The 22,011-nt window shown below is 43.0% G+C and overlaps 1 protein-coding gene across 2 annotated transcripts in view; it reads right to left on the bottom strand.

Annotated features, from left to right (window-relative positions):
* Positions 1 to 7,263: 7,263 nt before the first annotated feature.
* brf1a (BRF1 RNA polymerase III transcription initiation factor subunit a) overlaps positions 7,264 to 22,011 on the bottom strand; it is a 119,438-nt gene continuing 104,690 nt past the window's right edge. For both annotated transcript variants that reach the window (XM_047392913.1, XM_047392912.1), the window contains 3 exons: positions 14,911 to 14,962; positions 10,616 to 10,769; positions 7,264 to 8,169 (listed from right to left, as the gene is read on the bottom strand). In XM_047392913.1, coding sequence (XP_047248869.1) covers positions 8,132 to 8,169; positions 10,616 to 10,769; positions 14,911 to 14,962 — 244 coding nt within the window. In that variant the 3' untranslated portion in view covers positions 7,264 to 8,131. The remainder of the gene's footprint in view (positions 8,170 to 10,615; positions 10,770 to 14,910; positions 14,963 to 22,011) is intronic.

Below are 22,011 nucleotides of genomic sequence, written 5' to 3'. Positions count from 1 at the left end.
CTTCAGGAGTGCGGACAAAGACATATACAAAGAGGCTAAGTACAAGTTTGGCAAGGCAGTGAAAGAGGCCAAACGACTGTACTCTGAGAAGCTCCAAAACCAGTTCTCAGCCAACGACTCTGCGTCTGTCTGGAAAGGGCTCAAGCAAATCACCAACTACAAGCCGAAAGCCCCCCACTCCATCAACGACCGACGCCTCGCCAACGACCTGAACGAGTTCTACTGCCCTTTGAAAGACAAAGGGACAGTCCTGCAACCATCCCCCATGACACCCCCCAACAGCTGCAGCCACAATCCACCACCCCCACCTCCCCAACCTCAAGAGGGGCCTTGGCACCTCCAACCCCCACCCTGAAGTTCCCCCCCACCAGCCCCCTACCCACGCCGAGGACGGCTCTTTCCATCCAGGAGAGGGACGTCAACAAACTCTTCAGGAGACAGAACCCCCGGAAAGCTGCTGGTCCAGATTCTGTCTCACCAGCCAGCATGAAGCACTGCGCTGATCAGCTGTCTCCAATCTTCACAGACATTTTTAACACCTCACTGGAGACATGTCATGTGCCAGCCTGCTTCAAGTCCTCCACCATCGTCCCTGTTCCCAAGAAGCCAAGGACCACAGGGCTTAATGACTTCAGACCCGTCGCCCTGACCTCTGTGGTGATGAAGTCCTTTGAGCGCCTTGTGCTCTCACACCTAAAAGACATCACCGACCCCCTCCTGGACCCCCTGCAGTTTGCCTACAGAGCCAACAGGTCTGTACACGATGCAGTCAACCTAGCCCTTCACTTCATCCTCCGGCACCTGGACTCCACAGGAACCTATGCCAGGATCCTGTTTGTGGATTTCAGCTCTGCCTTCAACACCATCGTCCCAGCTCTGCTCCAGGAGAAGCTCTCCCAGCTGAGTGTGCCCGACTCCACCTGCAGGTGGATCACTGACTTCCTGTCTGACAGGAAGCAGCGCGTGAGGCTGGGGAAGCACGTCTCTGACTCCCTGACCATCAGCACCGGTTCCCCCCAAGGCTGTGTTCTCTCTCCTCTGCTCTTCTCCCTGTACACCAACAGCTGCACCTCCAGTCACCAGTCTATCAAGCTTCTGAAGTTTGCGGACGACACCACCCTGATCGGACTCATCTCTGATGGTGACGAGTCCACGTACAGATGGGAGGTGGACCATCTGTTGGACTGGTGCAGCCAGAACAACCTTGAGCTCAACGCTCTAAAGACAGTGGAGATGGTTATGGACTTCATGCAGAACCCAGCCCCACCTGCCCCCATCACCCTCTGTGACTCCACAATTGACACTGTGGAATCTTTCCGCTTCCTGGGAACCATCATCTTCCAGGATCTCAAGTGGGAGCCAAACATCAGCTCCCTCATCAAGAAAGCCCAGCAGAGGATGTTCTTCCTGCGGCAGCTGAAGAAATTCAACCTGCCAAAGACTATGATGGTGCACTTCTACACAGCCATCATTGAGTCCATCCTCACCTCCTCCATCACCATCTGGTATGCCGCTGCTACAGCCAAGGATAAGGGCAGGCTGCAGCGTGTCATTCGGTCTGCTGAGAAGGTGATTGGCTGCAGTCTACTGTCGCTCCAGGAACTGTACACCTCCAGGACCCTGAAGCGGGCAGGGAAGATTCTGGCTGATCCCTCCCACCCTGGTCACAGACTCTTTGAGACTCTCCCCTCTGGCAGGAGGCTGCGGTCCATCCGGACCAAAACCTCACGCCAAAAGAACAGTTTTTTCTGGTTAACAAAGCCCGGAAACCACCCTGACACTGTGAGCCCAACTCTGATCAACTCTTGCTTCCAGCTCATTTTATTCAGTCTCAAGGGTGTGTTCAACATATACATATATCATGTCACACATGTATAACATAACATAACAGTCCCTTAGGTCCAAATAAGGAATACTTCTGATTGTAACATGCAACTCATCCTCCCCTGTCTCTGGCCTTCCCTGTCCTCTTCTAATTTATGACCTTGCACTCTCTATGCTTCTCACTCCCTATGTTTTCACTCCCCTAGGCCCCTTCTATGCTTCACTCCCTAAGCTTGACTCCCCTATTTCCACACATTCCAGTTACACACATAGATAATTTATATTCTACAATGGCATTCAAAAAAAGGAGGGGAATTCACCTTTGGGATGTGCTGAAGCGAGGCTCGTAAAAAATGTAGCTGCTGAAAAATTGAACTATTGCAAATAAAATATAGGAGTGTACACTTTATCTTCTTAACATATACGAACCCATCATGGCCTTTCCAGATGAGTCCAATGTGTTGTCTACAGATAATTTCTTTATGTCAGCCAGGGTCTTCTCATTCACCATAGTGTTGTGATGATGAATAATGGATCGCATGGAAAACACATGGCTCCCTGGAGTCATCATATTTAGGAAGTAGCTGATTTTTCTCATTTTTGAGAATCACTGGTCCGCTTCTTGAGAATTTTCCCAGCCATCTTTAGGATCTCTTGTGTTGGCCTCGTAGACAGTATCATTCAGAGCATAGTGATCTGCAGATTCTGTAGAAGGGTGTGCATTTATCTCTTCAGGCCAGTTTTTCACCTCTTTGGGTAGAGTGAAGGTTTTCTGGTGTAGCTTCAGCCAGCCTGCTCTCATTTGGATGGAAGGGGATTTTGACAGGTTCACGCAGGTTTGTGTGTGTTCCCAAGTCCCTTGCAAAATCTTATATTATGACATTTGGAAAGTGCTTCAAAGACAGCAGCATATTGCAATAGTCTCGTGGACTTTCAGCCCTCACATTTGACCGTATAAAAGATTCCACAAGGGCACATTATCACTGTCCAGCCACCTGAACAAGTAAATTAAAAAAGGAAATAAATTTACTAATTGTTTGGTTGACATCCGCTTAGTCAATCACTTAACCTGGATGGCATTAAATTATCCTCAAGTAATAAAGTAAAAAACCTTGGTGTTATTTTTGACCAGAACATGTAATTTAAATCCCATATTAAACAGGTTTCTAGGATTTCCTTCTTTCACCTCCTGAACTTTGCCAAAATTAGAAATATCCTATTCAGGAGTGATGCTGAAAAACTAGTCCATGCATTTGTTCCTTCAGGGCTGGACTATTGTAATTCTTTACTATCAGGATGTCCACAAAATGCAGTTAAAAGCCTTCAGCTGATTCAAAATGCTGCAGCAAGAGTTCTGATGAAAATTAAAAAGAGAGATCATATTTCTCCTATTTTAGCTTCCCTTCATTGGCTCCCTGTTAAATCCAGAATAGAATTTAAAATTCTCCTCCTCACATATAAAGCCCTTAATGATCTAGCTCCATCATACATCAGTGATTTGATTGTTCCATATGTTACTAACAGAGCACTTTGTTCTCAGACTGCAGGTTTAATGGTGGTTCCTAGTCTCTAGAAGTAGAATGGGAGGCAGATCTTTTAGTTATCAGGCTCCTCTCCTGTGGAACCAGCTCCCAGTTTTAGTCCGTGAGGCAGACACCCTGTCTACTTTTAAGGCTAGGCTTAAAACTTTCCTTTTTGATAAAGCTTAGTTAGAGTGGCTTGGGTTATCCTAAGCTATCTCTGTAGTTATGCTGCTATAGGCTTAGGCTGCTGGAGGACATAATGACCACTTTCACCCTCTTCACTACATTCTCACACTACTCTCCAATTTTGCATTATTTGCCGTTATTTCAGCTTCTAACTTTATGTTCTCTCTCTTTTCTCTTCCTAGAAGCTACACCTGGCCTGACACTGTGTCTACCTGTGACACCTTTCTGGAGAGGGGCATCGTCCGAGCTTCTGCTGGCAACAACTTAATCCTCACCCTCTACCGATGATCCACATAGCCCTGTCTTTTAGTGTTTAACCCTTTCTCTCTCCTAGACATGGAAATTGACTGAGCTTTTACTGTAACTGATTATATGTGCTCTCTTTCAGACTCTAACCTTGAAAACTGGCTCAGAGTTTATCTGTTTTTTCTTTCTAGATGAAACGACTAAAGGAGCTACATCCATTAACATTTACTTTTCCTTCCCATAGAAAGTACTCCTGGATCAGTGCTTCTTTGTTCTCTTTGTGTCTCTGCTCTGTTCTCTCAAACCCCCAGTCGGTCGTGGCAGATGGCCGCTCACACTGAGCCTGGTTCTGCTGGAGGTTTCTTCCTGTTAAAAGGGAGTTTTTCCTCTCCACTGTCACTACATGCATGCTCAGTATGAGGGATTGCTGCAAAGTCAACGCCAGTGACTGTCCACTTTCTCTAACATGCTCATCCAGGAGGAGTGACTGCTGCAAGTCACTGACTGGATGCAATCTGCTGGGTTTCCTTAGACAGAAACACTTTTTATCCAATTTGAATAAATAACTGAACCTGACTGCACTGTTCAATGGTTAGGGTTAATTGGAATGTATGAACCTGACTGTTGTGAAGAGCCTTGAGACGACATGTGTTGTGAATTGGCTCTATATAAATAAAGTGAATTGAATCACATTACTTTTGACAGTGTTGAAACAATATTTATTAAGTATATATATATATATATACAGGTCCTTCTCAAAATATTAGCATATTGTGATAAAGTTCATTATTTTCCATAATGTAATGATGAAAATGTAACATTCATATATTTTAGATTCATTGCACACTAACTGAAATATTTCAGGTCTTTTATTGTCTTAATACGGATGATTTTGGCATACAGCTCATGAAAACCCAAAATTCCTATCTCACAAAATTATCATATCATTAAAAGTGTCTCTAAACGAGCTATGAACCTAATCATCTGAATCAACGAGTTAACTCTAAACACCTGCAAAAGATTCCTGAGGCCTTTAAAACTCCCAGCCTGGTTCATTACTCAAAACCCCAATCATGGGTAAGACTGCCGACCTGACTGCTGTCCAGAAGGCCACTATTGACACCCTCAAGCAAGAGGGTAAGACACAGAAAGACATTTCTGAACGAATAGGCTGTTCCCAGAGTGCTGTATCAAGGCACCTCAGTGGGAAGTCTGTGGGAAGGAAAAAGTGTGGCAGAAAACGCTGCACAACGAGAAGAGGTGACCGGACCCTGAGGAAGATTGTGGAGAAGGGCCGATTCCAGACCTTGGGGGACCTGCGGAAGCAGTGGACTGAGTCTGGAGTAGAAACATCCAGAGCCACCGTGCACAGGCGTGTGCAGGAAATGGGCTACAGGTGCCGCATTCCCCAGGTCAAGCCACTTTAGAACCAGAAACAGCGGCAGAAGCGCCTGACCTGGGCTACAGAGAAGCAGCACTGGACTGTTGCTCAGTGGTCCAAAGTACTTTTTTCGGATGACAGCAAATTCTTCATGTCATTCGGAAATCAAGGTGCCAGAGTCTGGAGGAAGACTGGGGAGAAGGAAATGCCAAAATGCCAGAAGTCCAGTGTCAAGTACCCACAGTCAGTGATGGTCTGGGGTGCCGTGTCAGCTGCTGGTGTTGGTCCACTGTGTTTTATCAAGGGCAGGGTCAATGCAGCTAGCTATCAGGAGATTTTGGAGCACTTCATGCTTCCATCTGCTGAAAAGCTTTATGGAGATGAAGATTTCATTTTTCAGCACGACCTGGCACCTGCTCACAGTGCCAAAACCACTGGTAAATGGTTTACTGACCATGGTATCACTGTGCTCAATTGGCCTGCCAACTCTCCTGACCTGAACCCCATAGAGAATCTGTGGGATATTGTGAAGAGAACGTTGAGAGACTCAAGACCCAACACTCTGGATGAGCTAAAGGCCGCTATCGAAGCATCCTGGGCCTCCATAAGACCTCAGCAGTGCCACAGGCTGATTGCCTCCATGCCACGCTGCATTGAAGCAGTCATTTCTGCAAAAGGATTCCCGACCAAGTATTGAGTGCATAACTGTACATGATTATTTGAAGGTTGACGTTTTTTGTATTAAAAACACTTTTCTTTTATTGGTCGGATGAAATATGCTAATTTTGTGAGATAGGAATTTTGGGTTTTCATGAGCTGTATGCCAAAATCATCCGTATTAAGACAATAGAAGACCTGAAATATTTCAGTTAGTGTGCAATGAATCTAAAATATATGAATGTTAAATTTTCATCATGACATTATGGAAAATAATGAACTTTATCACAATATGCTAATATTTTGAGAAGGACCTGTACATGCACATTTTACATTTTTTTTAATAAATGATCCTACACAGTTGCACTTTTTTTTAAATTTTTTTATCTGAGTATGGTATTTTTAATAGCTGTACGATATTTTTTTATGTTGTAAATTTGCCCTTACTACAGTCTCTTATTTTTTATTCTTTCTTTTTTTTTGTGGCACAAGTGGCCTTTATTTTGTAAGTTGACCGACAGGAAATGGGGTGAAGCGAAATAGGGAAGACCTGCAGCAAAGAACCAGAACACTTTACCCCTGCGCCCCTTTATTTTTTGTTTTTTACTTCTGTTTGAATATGCATTGTTCCATTTACCCCTCACTTTGCTGCTGCAGCTACACCTGAATTTCACCACTGAGGGACAATAAATTATATTTCTATTCTATTTATTTTAAAAATCACATAAAAACATATTGATTCCTTTTAATCATTAAAATAATACTTCAAAGTCATCATCAAAATGATTAACTTTATTCATTAAAATTATCATTCAAAACCCTAAACCTTAAGATTATTTCTGAATATTATACTTGTAAAAAAAACTGTCATAAAATCAGTCATGTTTAAATCTTTTTCATCATTTAGTGACTCCATATTAGTGTTTACCAATACTCTCCTTTACCTTTTAACCTTTCTTGTACTGATTAGGTAAAGCAAAAAGGATTTAATTATTAATAAAAGAAACATAAGAATATAATGCTTTCTTTCTGCTGGTAATTATTTTTCTTGCTGATCTATCTGGGCTTTGCTTTAAAATCCTTATTAAAACCGTTGTTATCTTGGGTCCTTCTTTAACAATTATTTTTGTGACTGGAGTCTTCCTCATGATTGTGTAGGTCAAAACATGGCTATAACATAACATTTTTGTGTCAAAACCTTTTTTATATTGGTCTAACGTAGCATTCCACTTTCCTCAGAAAAAATATTTTTGGTTTTTATTAGCTTTAAGCCATAATCTTCAATATTAACACATTCAATCACTGTGTCTAATAAATCTATACAAGTTAACATTTTAGTTAGAGAAATATATGACCTTTTCAGGAATATTCTAATTAATACAAACATGCCTGTGTTTACCATCATTCTTTTCAACAGTAAGAACAAATTGCAAGACAAAACGATGGTGTTTTTTCCAGTTAGTGAGGTCTTTAATGTATTTTATAGATACATAATCAACACCATGTCCTTGTGAATACTGTGCTGTGAATACAGCAAAAAAGACCAAAATGATCCTCACTAACACAAAATTATGCAAAACGAGATCTCAGTCCTGTCTTAACTCCATAATACATCTGGAAAATATACTATCATAAATGTATATCCATCTTCTAATTTTAAAACTTTCTGTGTCTTAGAAAGGATACTGCAAGCGACACCGAACCTAAATCCGAAGTTGCTTCAATTGAAAGATATAGTACACTTTCTGCAAAAGGTAAAGATAAAGCCATAGCTAATTAATTTATTACAAAATCTTTAACTTCATGATAACTAGATCTTGATTATGTTGAAGAACATTTTATTAAACTTAAGAGTCTGTTTCAAATTCCCTCCAAAGGTAATAAGAACAACTACTTGCAGAAAACAAAACAACTCAGATTTGGATTTTGATCTCACACAAATATCTCACGACCGAGAGAAAGTATAGCATTAAAACATCTGGTGTCAGGAGAAAGCACTGAGCTGCTTTTTGGTGCAGTTACATTTTTGAATTAAGATCTTCCTAGATTTTTTTTTTATTTTTACAGGGCAGATATCCAACCTGCAAACCAATCCAGTGGACCCCTCAAAGAGCAGCCTCAGTACCACGCCCTGCCACCATCTTATCACCAAATCTTCTCACTTCAGCCCAACTTGAAAGCAGTATGATGTGCAGCAAACCTTTACTCCAGTGTCTTAACTTTGGCAGCATATATTAGGTTCCTGATAGTAAAGGTAGGATCTACTTTGGATTCCAGTGCCTGTCGGGAATGATATGCCGGGTGGAGGATGCATCTAGTATCCATCATCATATTCTCCATCACAACCATAACCTGGAGGGTGAGAGAGACATAGAAAATAATACAATTTACAATCTGTATTCATTGGATAGATTCAGGTTTGTGTTGAACTCTCATCCGAGGTAATACAGGTCCTTCTCAAAATATTAGCATATTGTGATAAAGTTCATTATTTTCCATAATGTCATGATGAAAATTTAACATTCATATATTTTAGATTCATTGCACACTAACTGAAATATTTCAGGTCTTCTATTGTCTTAATACGGATGATTTTGGCATACAGCTCATGAAAACCCAAAATTCCTATCTCACAAAATTAGCATATTTCATCCGACCAATAAAAGAAAAGTGTTTTTAATACAAAAAACGTCAACCTTCAAATAATCATGTACAGTTATGCACTCAATACTTGGTCGGGAATCCTTTTGCAGAAATGACTGCTTCAATGCGGCGTGGCATGGAGGCAATCAGCCTGTGGAACTGCTGAGGTCTTATGGAGGCCCAGGATGCTTCGATAGCGGCCTTTAGCTCATCCAGAGTGTTGGGTCTTGAGTCTCTCAACGTTCTCTTCACAATATCCCACAGATTCTCTATGGGGTTCAGGTCAGGAGAGTTGGCAGGCCAATTGAGCACAGTGATACCATGGTCAGTAAACCATTTACCAGTGGTTTTGGCACTGTGAGCAGGTGCCAGGTCGTGCTGAAAAATGAAATCTTCATCTCCATAAAGCTTTTCAGCAGATGGAAGCATGAAGTGCTCCAAAATCTCCTGATAGCTAGCTGCATTGACCCTGCCCTTGATAAAACACAGTGGACCAACACCAGCAGCTGACACGGCACCCCAGACCATCACTGACTGTGGGTACTTGACACTGGACTTCTGGCATTTTGGCATTTCCTTCTCCCCAGTCTTCCTCCAGACTCTGGCACCTTGATTTCCGGATGACATGAAGAATTTGCTTTCATCTGAAAAAAGTACTTTGGACCACTGAGCAACAGTCCAGTGCTGCTTCTCTGTAGCCCAGGTCTGGGGAATGCGGCACCTGTAGCCCATTTCCTGCACACGCCTGTGCACGGTGGCTCTGGATGTTTCTACTCCAGACTCAGTCCACTGCTTCCGCAGGTCCCCCAAGGTCTGGAATCGGCCCTTCTCCACAATCTTCCTCAGGGTCCGGTCACCTCTTCTCGTTGTGCAGCGTTTTCTGCCACACTTTTTCCTTCCCACAGACTTCCCACTGAGGTGCCTTGATACAGCACTCTGGGAACAGCCTATTCGTTCAGAAATGTCTTTCTGTGTCTTACCCTCTTGCTTGAGGGTGTCAATAGTGGCCTTCTGGACAGCAGTCAGGTCGGCAGTCTTACCCATGATTGGGGTTTTGAGTGATGAACCAGGCTGGGAGTTTTAAAGGCCTCAGGAATCTTTTGCAGGTGTTCAGAGTTAACTCGTTGATTCAGATGATTAGGTTCATAGCTCGTTTAGAGACCCTTTTAATGATATGATAATTTTGTGAGATAGGAATTTTGGGTTTTCATGAGCTGTATGCCAAAATCATCCGTATTAAGACAATAAAAGACCTGAAATATTTCAGTTAGTGTGCAATGAATCTAAAATATATGAATGTTAAATTTTCATCATGACATTATGCAAAATAATGAACTTTATCACAATATGCTAATATTTTGAAAAGGACCTGTAAATGCACAGAAAAACAGGCTGATGGCAGGAGAGCATGCACGTTGATTACTGTTTTTCAGTTCTTTAATTCCCAATTTCTCAGACTTCAAGACCTCTTTATTCAGAATAAAAATGTGCATAGAGGTAGCACAGGGTATGAGCAAACCAAGCAGCTACTTAAGGGCCCACAAGAGCACTAGAAGTGTCACATTAGTCGCATTTAAAAATATAAACTTGCGACACGTTAATGATAACTGAGGGTGGGATTGTCTGGGCCAAAAGTTTTAGTTCACACAAGGACTGGAGGTGCCCATCCCTGTTACAGAGGTGTAGGAAAATTTGTTAATTAGCTCATCACGGTGTGACACCATAAGATTGCAATATTTAACTTTTACATAGTATTCAATTTTTCTGAGACTCTGGATTTTGGGCGTTCATTATCTATTAGCCATAATCAACAGCCATAATCGACAGTTTTTCATTACTGCACAACTGCTAAAATCAGAGAACTAATCTTGTGAAGAGCCTTGTTGTGAATTGGTGCTATAAAATAAACGCAATTAAATAACTGTTTCTAAGAACATGATATAATGAGGTCTGAAGAAAAACATTTTCAGTGTCGTGTAACTCTTTTGGTTGTGAAAGTGGAAAAGATTAGAAAATTGACAACATGCTGTATTACCATTTGCAGTAAAAACTACTTATTAAACAACAACAAAAGCAAAAACTTGTTTATGTACATATTTACTAGAAGTATTCATCTAAATTAAATTCATCAAATAGTCTGCGTGTTTAAACTGACCGTCACCGCCCAGCAGCTCCATGGCACTGACACAGGTCTCCTCTTCTTCATCATCTTCATCATCTACATCATCATATAAGACAGGGCCGCTCTCGACAACAACTCCGCTGGGAGGGGCTGCTGCAGCTACTGACTGGGGGCCAGGGACATCAGTCTGAGGAAATGAGAAATTATCATTGTTTGTGCACAGAAATGCTGACTATTTTGACAATTTTAGTGGCTCACATAATTTAAGACATGGCACTGCACTACTGCAGAGGAGATACTTGATTTGCTAATTAAATTCTAGAAGTGTGACCAAAATCTTTTACAATCTTCTGGTAAATTACTTCAGCACTTAATTTTTTAGACTGGGTTCATAAGAAACCCCAGCAGCTATTAACATATAAAAACGCAACAGGTTAATCAGAGCTTCAGAAAAAAGTAAAATTTTTCTTCATGGTTCAAAAAGGACAACGGGCGAGTATGATTTTTTGTATTTAAAGTCACTGTATTAGTCAAGCTGACAAATGTTTTTACCAAAGTGTCCCTGGTCCATGTACTTTTACGTTCATTCGTTATTCTATTTTTGGATGTGAAATCAAATTCTGGAATGTGTTCCCCTGGTCACACAGAACAGATGTAACACCATGCATTTCACCATGTAGTGTTTCGACAGAGTTCTTTAGGTTTAGGAATGCGTCCTGTAAGGTTAGGGTTAGTGAGGAGAATCTGCTGAGGCAAGCACACAGCCCATGTGAAGCCACAGCGCCTCCTGGATTCAATACGCAGATAGAAGGGGGACATATTATTTCAGGAGAACAGAATTTCAGACCAGTTCTGTAATCAATGCAGGGTTCGAGTGCAGCCATTGTCACCTACCTTGTAGCAATGTACATATGCACACCGATGATATGTCACAGGTCGCTTACCTGAAAGCCCTCTCATTGAGACGTCCTACCTGTGGAAGTTTCATTTCCTTGAAGGTCAGTAAGTCTTATTTATTTTCTTTTTCTGTTTTTCTTATTTTCCTTATGTTTTTATATTACTTCTCGTTTGAGCTTGTAGCATATTTGTAAATGACTAGTTTGACGTCTGTAATATCATTCTTATGATGTAAACCACAAATTACTCCCATTGTTAAGCGTCAACCATGTGAATCACAACAGTCTATTTTGCTATGCCAATTATTTTGTCCTTATAATTATACTTCATTTCTATATTTTTGAGTACTGATTATTCTGTATCTGTCACTTTATCATTTTAGGTGCATTGTGACCTGTGTGGTTGGTGTGCCCATTTTGACTGTGCCAGATGTAATAAATACTGTCACACAACTTATTCATGAACAAATTGTTTCCAGGGGTAACCTGTATTTGCAGATGTCCATTTAATTTATTTGCAATAAAAGCTCATCTAAAACTATTTCATTCTTCTTCAAGTTGGATATTCTGATGATTCATACGAATCAGAAAACCAAACTGGCAACTTTTTCAGAGTTTGATTTCACTTCCAAAAATAGTTCTGAGGTCATGTGACCTTATGCCAGCTTTCAAAAATGAACTGATTCATTAATATAAAGTCCAAAATGGCAGACTTCAAGGAGAAAGACGCAGGTTGTGAAGTAAGAATTATTTTTCAAATACGTACTCATATCAGAGTATTTGAATTTATAAAAAACTATTATTTAGGAGGATTTAATGCATATTTATAAAAAAAAAAATACTAACTACATTTAAACAATCCTAACAATAAAGCATCAAATGTCTGTTTCCTAGAGCAGTAGTATATACACAAATATCCATATACATATATATTGTGCGTTTTAATTTCATTAACCAAGGGGTACCAACAATTTTGTCCACGTGTATATATACAAATATATATACATATACATATATATATATGTATATATATATATATATATGTGTGTGTGTGTGTGTGTATATATATATATATACTCGTACCCGTCGTCTTCCGCATTATCCGGGACCGGGTCGCGGGGGCAGCAGACTCGGCAAAGACGCCCAGACGTCCCTCTCCCCAGACACCTCCTCCAGCGGGAGCCCAAGGTGTTCCCAGACCAGCCGAGAGACATAGTCCCTCCAGCGTGTCCTGGGCCGTCCCGTGGGCCTCCTCCCGGTGGGACGTGTCTGGAACACCTCCCGAGGGAGGCGTCCAGGATGCCCGAGCCACCTCAACTGGCTCCTCTCGATGTGGAGAAGCAGCGGCTCTACTCCGAGCCCCTCCCGGATGGCCGAGCTCCTCACCCTATCTCTAAGGGAGTGCCCGGCCACCCTATGGAGGAAGCTCATTTCAGCCGCTTGTATCTGGAATCTCGTTTTTTCGGTCATGACCCAAAGTTCATGGCCATAGGTGAGGGTAGGAACGTAGACCGACCGGTAAATTGAGAGCTTTGCTTTTCGGCTCAGCTCTCTCTTCACCACAACGGACCGGCATAGTGCCCCCATTACTGTGGCAGCCGCACCGATCCGTCTGTCGATCTCCCGCTCCATTCTTCCCTCACTCGTGAACAAGACACCGAGATACCTTAACTCCTCCACTTGAGGCAGGAACTCCCCTCCAACCTGAAGAGGACAAGCCACCCTTTTCCGGTCGAGTACCATGGCCTCGGACTTGGAGGAGCTGATCTTCATCCCAGCCGCTTCACACTCTGCTGCGAACCGCCACAGCGCATGCTGTAGGTCTTGGCTAGAGGGGGCCAGCAGGACCACGTCATCTGCAAAAAGAAGAGACGAAATCCTCTGGCCCCCAAACCAGACCCCCTCCGGCCCATGGCTGCGTCTAGAAATCCTGTCCATAAAAGTTATGAACAGGACCGGTGACAAAGGGCAGCCCTGCCGGAGTCCAACATGCACTGGGAACAGGTCCGACTTAGTGCCGGCAATGCGGACCAAACTCCTGCTCCGCTCGTACAGGGACCGGATGGCCCCTAATAAAGGGCCCCTGGTTCCATACTCCTGGAGCACCCCCCACAGGGCATCACGAGGGACACAGTCGAATGCTTTCTCCGAGTCCACAAAACACATATGAACCGGTTGGGCAAACTCCCATGAACCCTCGAGCACCCTGTAGAGGGTATAGAGCTGGTCCAGTGTCCCACGGCCGGGACGAAAACCACACTGCTCCTCCTGAAGCCGAGGTTCGATTATCGGTCGGACTCTCCTCTCCAATACCCTGGCGTAGGCCTTTACCAGGGAGGCTGAGGAGTGTGATCCCCCTGTAGTTGGAACACACCCTCCGGTCCCCCTTCTTATGAAGTGGGACCACCACCCCAGTCTGCCAGTCCAGAGGCACTGTCCCCGACCGCCACGCAATGTTGAAGAGACGTGTCAACCATGACAGCCCTACAACATCCAGAGACTTGATATATATATATATATATATATATATATATATATATATATATATATGTCAAGGATTTTAAGCCATTCTTCTTGCAGGACAGTGGCCAGGTCACTACGTGATACTGGTGGAGGAAAACGTTTCCTGACTCGCTCCTCCAAAACACCCCAAAGTGGCTCAATAATATTTAGATCTGGTGACTGTGCAGGCCATGGGAGATGTTCAACTTCACTTTCATCAAACCAATCTTTCACCAGTCTTGCTGTGTGTATTGGTGCATTGTCATCCTGATTCACGGCACCGCCTTCAGGATACAATGTTTGAACCATTGGATGCACATGGTCCTCAAGAATGGTTCGGTAGTCCTTGGCACCCATCTAGCACAAGTATTGGGCCAAGGAAATGCCATGATATAGCAGCCCAAACCATCACCGATCCACTCCCATGCTTCACTCTGGGCATGCAACAGTCTGGGTGGTACGCTTCTTCAATCCGGGTTAGCACCCAAACATCCCTTTCAGACAGCTTCCTCTTGCATCCACAGTTAATCCTGTTGGATGTGGTTCGTCCTTCTTGGTGGTATGCTGACATTAACCTGGATACCGTGGCTCTTGATACATCACAAAGACTTGCTGTCTTGGTCACAGATGCGCCAGCAAGACGTGCACCAACAATTTGTCCTCTTTTGAACTCTGGTATGTCACCCATAATGTTGTGTGCATTTCAATATTTTGAGCAAAACTGTGCTCTTACCCTGCTAATTGAACCTTCATACTCTGCTCTTACTGGTGCAATGTGCAATCAATGAAGACTGGCTACCAGGCTGGTCCAATTTAGCCATGAAACCTCCCACACTAAAATGACAGGTGTTTCAGTTTCATTGTCCAACCCCTGTATATTAGCGTATTCAGTTATATATTAGGCACAGAGCAAATGAACAACAACCTCACCTGCTCCACAGCCAGCTTCTTGTTGGGTTGTCTGGTGATGAATGGCTGCAATCTGCAACACAAGCAATGAGGATTATAGGTATATAACTTTTCTGCTGTTTACCAGATAACGTAAAGGTGAATGACAACAAACGGAATGACCATTGTTTCATCCTCAGTAAAGCTCAAAAATCATATAATAGTCAAATAATAAGGACCCCTAGTCACACAGTTAGACAGTGTTTTCTTAGGCAGTCCAATAGATAATCATTACTGAATGTAGCACTGGCAGTAATTCCTAAGTAGCAATCCAATCACACTGGTTGAAATTAACATAACTCCCAAAGGCTTTCCACCTTCCCTCCATGCCCACCCAGCCTGGTGTCGAGCTCAACTCTCACTGTTAAGACAGAAAGTGTGAGTGAGCTTTTAATTAATCTGCTGTAACCAGGGTAAAGGGATGGAGGAGAGGAAAATGTGTTATTCACCAGCAACACTACCCCCTTCATTTTTAAACCTTATTATAGTATCCCAGACAAGGTGGCGGCTTCTCAGTGCATACAGAAATATTCAGGTCCTTGTACATGTGGGGGTAACAGTAAACAAGAATATGTGGCTGGTAAAGGTAAAACACCAAAAATGAAAAACTTCAATATGCAAGCAAAGGTCATAGATAGATCAAGTAGAAAAGGGAAGGAGAAAGGTAAAAAATAAAACCGATGGATCCATGGGATTAAGGAACAGTGGCATCAGGTGCCACAAAAAACAAAGACAGGCCTAAAAGGCAGAAAAGAGCCACAAAGTGTTTCTGTTTGCAGGGTTTACATTAAATTAACAGTTAAATCTATTGCCAACCTAGTTTGGTAACAACTGAGAACAGATACAGAGTAGCTATATGCAGGCATCTCTTCTTCCTTGTTCTTCCATGGTCAGGAACATAGGTTTTAGTTTTGGGTAACTATTACACTTGGCTCTCGCAAATGGCATGTCTCTTCTATGTGAAATCCCAATATCCATCAACCAGCATTTATACCATGCATTGTATGCCCTCAGGAAAACAACATTCTATCTACTGTATGTCAGGCACAAATACCTCCACATGAAAATACTGCAAGAGGAATGGTCTTTAAAACCATATGGTCTATGTGGGACATGGGGGTACATTTTCAAGTTCTAAACAGGAGAGCTGTGCCTATACCAACTAGATAAAGACGAGGAACTTGGACCGTTATCGACTATGTGCACCCTCACATACAATAAATGGGCTGTGCTAAGGCTTGCAATCCCGTGTTTTAATGATAATTGTGAATCAACGTTAAAGCAAGACATGAAATGCCAGCAAGGAAGCTTTTAAACATAAGTTCTAATTTAACAATCAATCTGACCAGAGCCATTGAACTAAGCAGACACTAGATGGTAGTTTATGTGAAATTCTATACCTGCAAACATGGTATAATTTGCCTGGTCACGTAGCGTATTTTGAGTTGAAGAAAACCAAGGTTGATTAGGATGATGAAGAAAGGACGAGGATGATGAGGATGAAAATAATTTACTCGGTGGTAAAATACAGTCGAGGAGGATATGATCGACCTCAAGATCTTTTGATTTATATAGTTCAAGTATTCAAGTATTAAAAAAACATAACCTAAGCTCTGACATTTCTTACAACAGCGTATCCAAGTGTTTTGATTTTACAGGTCATGGATAAAAAACATTCATTTTCACCTTTAGCTCACAAAATTGGTTTGAAAATGAATCAGTGGTGGACCATCTCCAATTATTCTCTCCCTACCCTTGTGATCTTGGAACTGCGATGTATAATTTGTTTATTTATACAGACATTATTCATTATCAGACAGTTACTCACCTCTGCTGGGTATAGTGAATGTTAAAGGGAAATTTAGAGACGTTGTGATAAGTCCCACTTCATAAGAAGGGGGACCGGAGGGTGTGTTCCAACTACAGGGGGATCACACTCCTCAGCCTCCCTGGTAAGGCCTACGCCAGGGTATTGGAGAGGAGAGTCTGGCCGATAGTCGAACCCCGGCTTCAGGAGGAGCAGTGTGGTTTTCGTCCGGGCCGTGGGACACTGGACCAGCTCTATACCCTCTACAGGGTACTCGAGGGTTCATGGGAGTTTGCCCAACCGGTCCACATGTGTTTTGTGGACCCGGAGAAAGCATTCGACTGTGTCCCTCGTGATGCCCTGTGGGGGGTGCTCCAGGAGTATGGAATCGGTGGCTCTTTACTAGGGGCCATCCGGTCTCTGTACAAGCGGAGCAGGAGTTTGGTTCGCATTGCCGGCACTAAGTCGGACCTGTTCCCGGTGCATGTTGGACTCCGGCAGGGCTGCCCTTTGTCACCGGTCCTGTTCGTAACTTTTATGGACAGGATTTCTAGGCGCAGCCAAGGGTCGGAGGGTGTCTGGTTTGGGGACCAGAGGATTTCGTCTCTTCTTTTTGCAGATGACGTGGTCCTGCTGCCCCCATCTAGCCAAGACCTACAGCATGCACTGGGGCGGTTCGCAGCCGAGTGTGAAGTGGCTGGGATGAAGATCAGCTCCTCCAAGTCTGAGGCCGTGGTTCTCGACCGGAAAAGGGTGGCTTGTCCTCTTCAGGTTGGAGGGGAGTTCCTGCCACAAGTGGAGGAGTTTAAGTATCTTGGGGTCTTGTTCACGAGTGAGGGAAAAATGGAGCGGGAGATCGACAGACGGATCAGTGCGGCTGCCACAGTAATGGGGGCACTCGATTTACCGGTCGGTCTACGTTCCTACCCTCACCTATGGCCATGAACTTTGGGTCATAACCGAAAGAATGAGATTCCGGATACAAGCGGCTGAAATGAGCTTCCTCCGTAGGGTGGCCGGGCACTCCCTTAGAGATAGGGTGAGGAGCTCGGCCATCCGGGAGGGGCTCGGAGTAGAGCCGCTGCTTCTCCACATCGAGAGGAGCCAGTTGAGGTGGCTCGGGCATCTATACCGGATGCCTCCTGGACGCCTTCCTCGGGAGGTGTTCCAGGCACGTCCAACCGGGAGGAGGCCCAGGGGACGGCCCAGGACACGCTGGAGGGACTATGTCTCTCGGCTGGCCTGGGAACGCCTTGGGTTCCCCACGGAGGAGCTGGAAGAGGTGTCTGGAGAGAGGGATGTCTGGGCGTCTCTGCTGAGACTGCTGCACCCGCGACCCGGTCCCGGATAAAGCGGAAGACGACGAGTACGAGTACAAGTGATAAGATACAATACTAGTCATTACATGTCAAAAAAGCTATATTAAAACTATTTGCATTCAAATTAAAACAGACTGGAACAGATTTGTTGACTTTGCATATGGAAAACCAATTGTGAAGCTCCATTTTAAACTCAAAAAACCAACAGCCACATTTAAAAAAAAGAAAGAAGCAATTGCTTATTTAATACAAAGAATTGATCCTAATTACGTTGTACATTACTATGTAAGCCAATCAGGTGGTAATTTGCTGGGCTTTCAAGGTGCACTGATAACGTATGGCTGAGGAATTGGATTATTTTTAAAAGTATTTCACTTTGTATCAGCACTTGTTTAAACGTGTTTGCTATTGCAAAACCCCATATAAAATTGGCAGCAACAAATATTTCTTTGGATGTAATAGGTAAAGTTGTCAGTAAAATGACAGAGCTGCACAGAACTCTGGTGGTCATGAAGGTTCAGGAATTCTGATTTTATCCAAAAGACCAAGAAGAAGAATCTCGGTTAAACACTTACAGACAGCTAAAAAACAAGGTCAAGGACGAAAGCGAAAATCAGTTGAAAGTGGCTAGCAAAGCAAACAGAAGTCTACCGGAAGCTTTAATATATTTACATAATGGCTCTTTTAGACAACAAATCATCAGCATGAACGCCAGCAGAGTTGGACTTATTTTCTGCCCCTGGGACATGGCTTTCGATTGAAGATAAAATGTACACACAGATTCAACCTTTATCCGCAATCACTGAGAAAATTACTAACGCCGATGGAACAGACCTTCTAAATGATGTGGCCATTGGGCTCATTAACTACCCGATGTTGGGTCACCTACTTTGACCGGTCAAATTGACCGACTGGGCTGCGCAGTTCAACATGATCGAAGATCCTCAGATGCAACCAAGGTGCAGGTGAAACCCACAGAGGTTTGTTCCCAAGGAGACTACTTTCCCTCGTTTTGTTTGTCGACTGCAATGATTTCTCATATTTTCCCTGTTTTAGACAGATCATAAGTATACAATTTTTGAGTCGATCACGGATGCGTGACACTCTGGTCGCCCCCTTTTTTTCCTTTAGCCCAAGGACCCATCCTCAAGCCGGTGAAGAACAGAAATCTATGTCAAAGTAATTTCGTTCTTTTTACATTAAATCAATAGGTGTATTTAGAGGTCTGGGCAGGGTGTGGCATAGTTAAGATGAGTTAGGATCACAATTAGTTTTGATTTACTGTCTGGATACTGTGGAAGTGCAACGAATGGTTGCCTGCTGATTGCCAATCAGCCAGGAGTTAAAACTTTGAAAGTTCTTTATTCGAAACAGACTGCAGTCTGGACCTTGTGGCTTTATTTTTCATTATCAGTGTACACCTTTTTGTAGAATAGTGCAAGCTTAATTTGGTGAATTTTGTTGGACCAGAAGAATTTGATTGTAAGAGGGACAATTATGGTTTAATAAATTTTCACAGAGATACAGAGACAGCGTTTGTGTAAGAGTGATCATCTGTCAAGGTTAGTGTTCCACACCATTTGGTAAAGCGGTAGATAATATAGTGACATTTGGCGTGGTTTTGGTCAATAATGATCAATTGATAATGATAATTAACTAATTGTAATTATTAAGTGCCGTGAGCCCAATAATCAAACCACCAGAGTTAGAATTATTATTGGGGTAAAATACATATATACACATACACATATATACATATATATATACATATACATATATACATATATATATACATATACATATATACATATATATATACATATACATATATATATATATATACATATACATATATACATATATATATATATATACATATATATATATATATTCATATATATACATGTATATGTATACATATATATATATTATATACATATATATTTATATATACACACACACACACACACATATATATATATTACAAAAAAATAAAGGGAACTCAAATAAAGTAAATCAAACTTCTATGAAATCAAACTGTTCACTTAGGAAGCAACACTGATTGACAATCAATTTCACATGATGTTGTTCAAATGGATTAGACAACAGGGGGAAATCTTTGGCGATTAGCAAGACACACTCAATAAAGGAGTGGTTCTGCTGGTGGGGACCACAGACCACTTCTCAGTACCTATGCTTTCTGGCTGATGTTTTGGTTACTTTTGAATGTTGGTGGTGCTTTCACACTCGTGGTAGCATGAGACGGACTCTACAACCCACACAAGTGGCTCAGGTAGTGCAGCTCATCCAGGATGGCACATCAATGCGAGCTGTGGCAAGAAGGTTTGCTGTGTCTCAGCGTAGTGTCCAGAGCCTGGAGGTGCTACCAGGAGACAGGCCAGTACACCAGGAGACGTGGAGGAGGCCGTACGAGGGCAACAACCCAGCAGCAGGACCGCTACCTCCACCTTTGTGCAAGGAGGAACAGGAGGAGAACTGCCAGCGGCCTTCAAAATGACCACCAGCACTTTAATTTGGTGTGTGACTCCAAATCCAGGCCTCCATTGGTTAATAAATTTGATTTCCATTGATAATTTTTGTGGGAATTTGTTGTCAGCACATTCAACTTTGTACAGAACAAAGTATTTAATGAGAATATTTCATTCATTCAGATCTAGGATGTGTTATTTGAGTGTTCCCTTTAGTTTTTTGAGTAGTGGGTATATACAGGGGTTGGACAATGAAACTGAAACACCTGTCATTTTATTGTGGGAGGTTTCCTGGCTAAATTGGACCAACCTGGCAGCCAGTCTTCATTGATTGCACATTGCACCAGTAAGAGCAGAGTGTGAAGGTTCAATTAGCAGGGTAAGAGCACAGTTTTGATCAAAATATTGAAATGCACACAACATTATGGGTGATATGCCAGAGATCAAAAGAGGACAAATTGTTGGTGCACATCTTGCTGGCGCATCTGTGACCAAGACAGCAAGTCTTTGTGATGTATCAAGAGCCACAGTATCCAGGGTAATGTCAGCATACCACCAAGAAGGATGAACCCCATCCAACAGGATTAACTGTGGATGCGAGAGGAAGCTGTCTGAAAGGGATGTTCGGGTGCTAACCCGGATTGTATCCAAAAAACATAAAACCACAGCTGCCCAAATCACGGCAGAATTAAATGTGCACCTCAACTCTCCTGTTTCCACCAGAACCGTCCGTCGGGAGCTCCACAGGGTCAATATACACGGCCGGGCTGCTATAGCCAAACCTTTGGTCACTCATGCCAATGCCAAACGTCGGTTTCAATGGTGCATGGAGCGCAAATCTTGGGCTGTGGACAATGTGAAACATGTATTGTTCTCTGATGAGTCCCCCTTTACTGTTTTCCCCACATCCAGGAGAGTTACGGTGTGGAGAAGCCCCAAAGAAGCGTACCACCCAGACTGTTGCATGCCCAGAGTGAAGCATGGGGGTGGATCAGTGATGGTTTGGGCTGCCATATCATGGCATTCCCTTGGCCCAATACTTGTGCTAGATGGGCGCGTCACTGCCAAGAACTACCGAACCATTCTTGAGGACCATGTGCACCCAATGGTTCAAACATTGTATCCTGAAAGCAGTGCACTAATACACACAGCAAGGCTGGTGAAAGATTGGTTTGATGAACATGAAAGTGAAGTTGAACATCTCCCATGGCCTGCACAGTCACCAGATCTAAATATTATTGAGCCACTTTGGGGTGTTTTGGAGGAGCGAGTCAGGAAATGTTTTCCTCCACCAGTATCACGTAGTGACCTGGCCACTATCCTGCAAGAAGAATGGCTTAAAATCCCTCTGACCACTGTGCAGGACTTACTGGAAACGTTCCTCAGAGAGTTTGGTCCATTTTGACATGATAGCATTACACAGATGCTGCAGATTTGTCGGCTGTACATCCATGATGCGAATCTCCTG

Source organism: Girardinichthys multiradiatus, chromosome 19 (assembly GCF_021462225.1).
Source record: "Girardinichthys multiradiatus isolate DD_20200921_A chromosome 19, DD_fGirMul_XY1, whole genome shotgun sequence".
Taxonomy (NCBI): domain Eukaryota; kingdom Metazoa; phylum Chordata; class Actinopteri; order Cyprinodontiformes; family Goodeidae; genus Girardinichthys; species Girardinichthys multiradiatus.
This window is presented reverse-complemented; position numbering and strand designations above follow the sequence as displayed.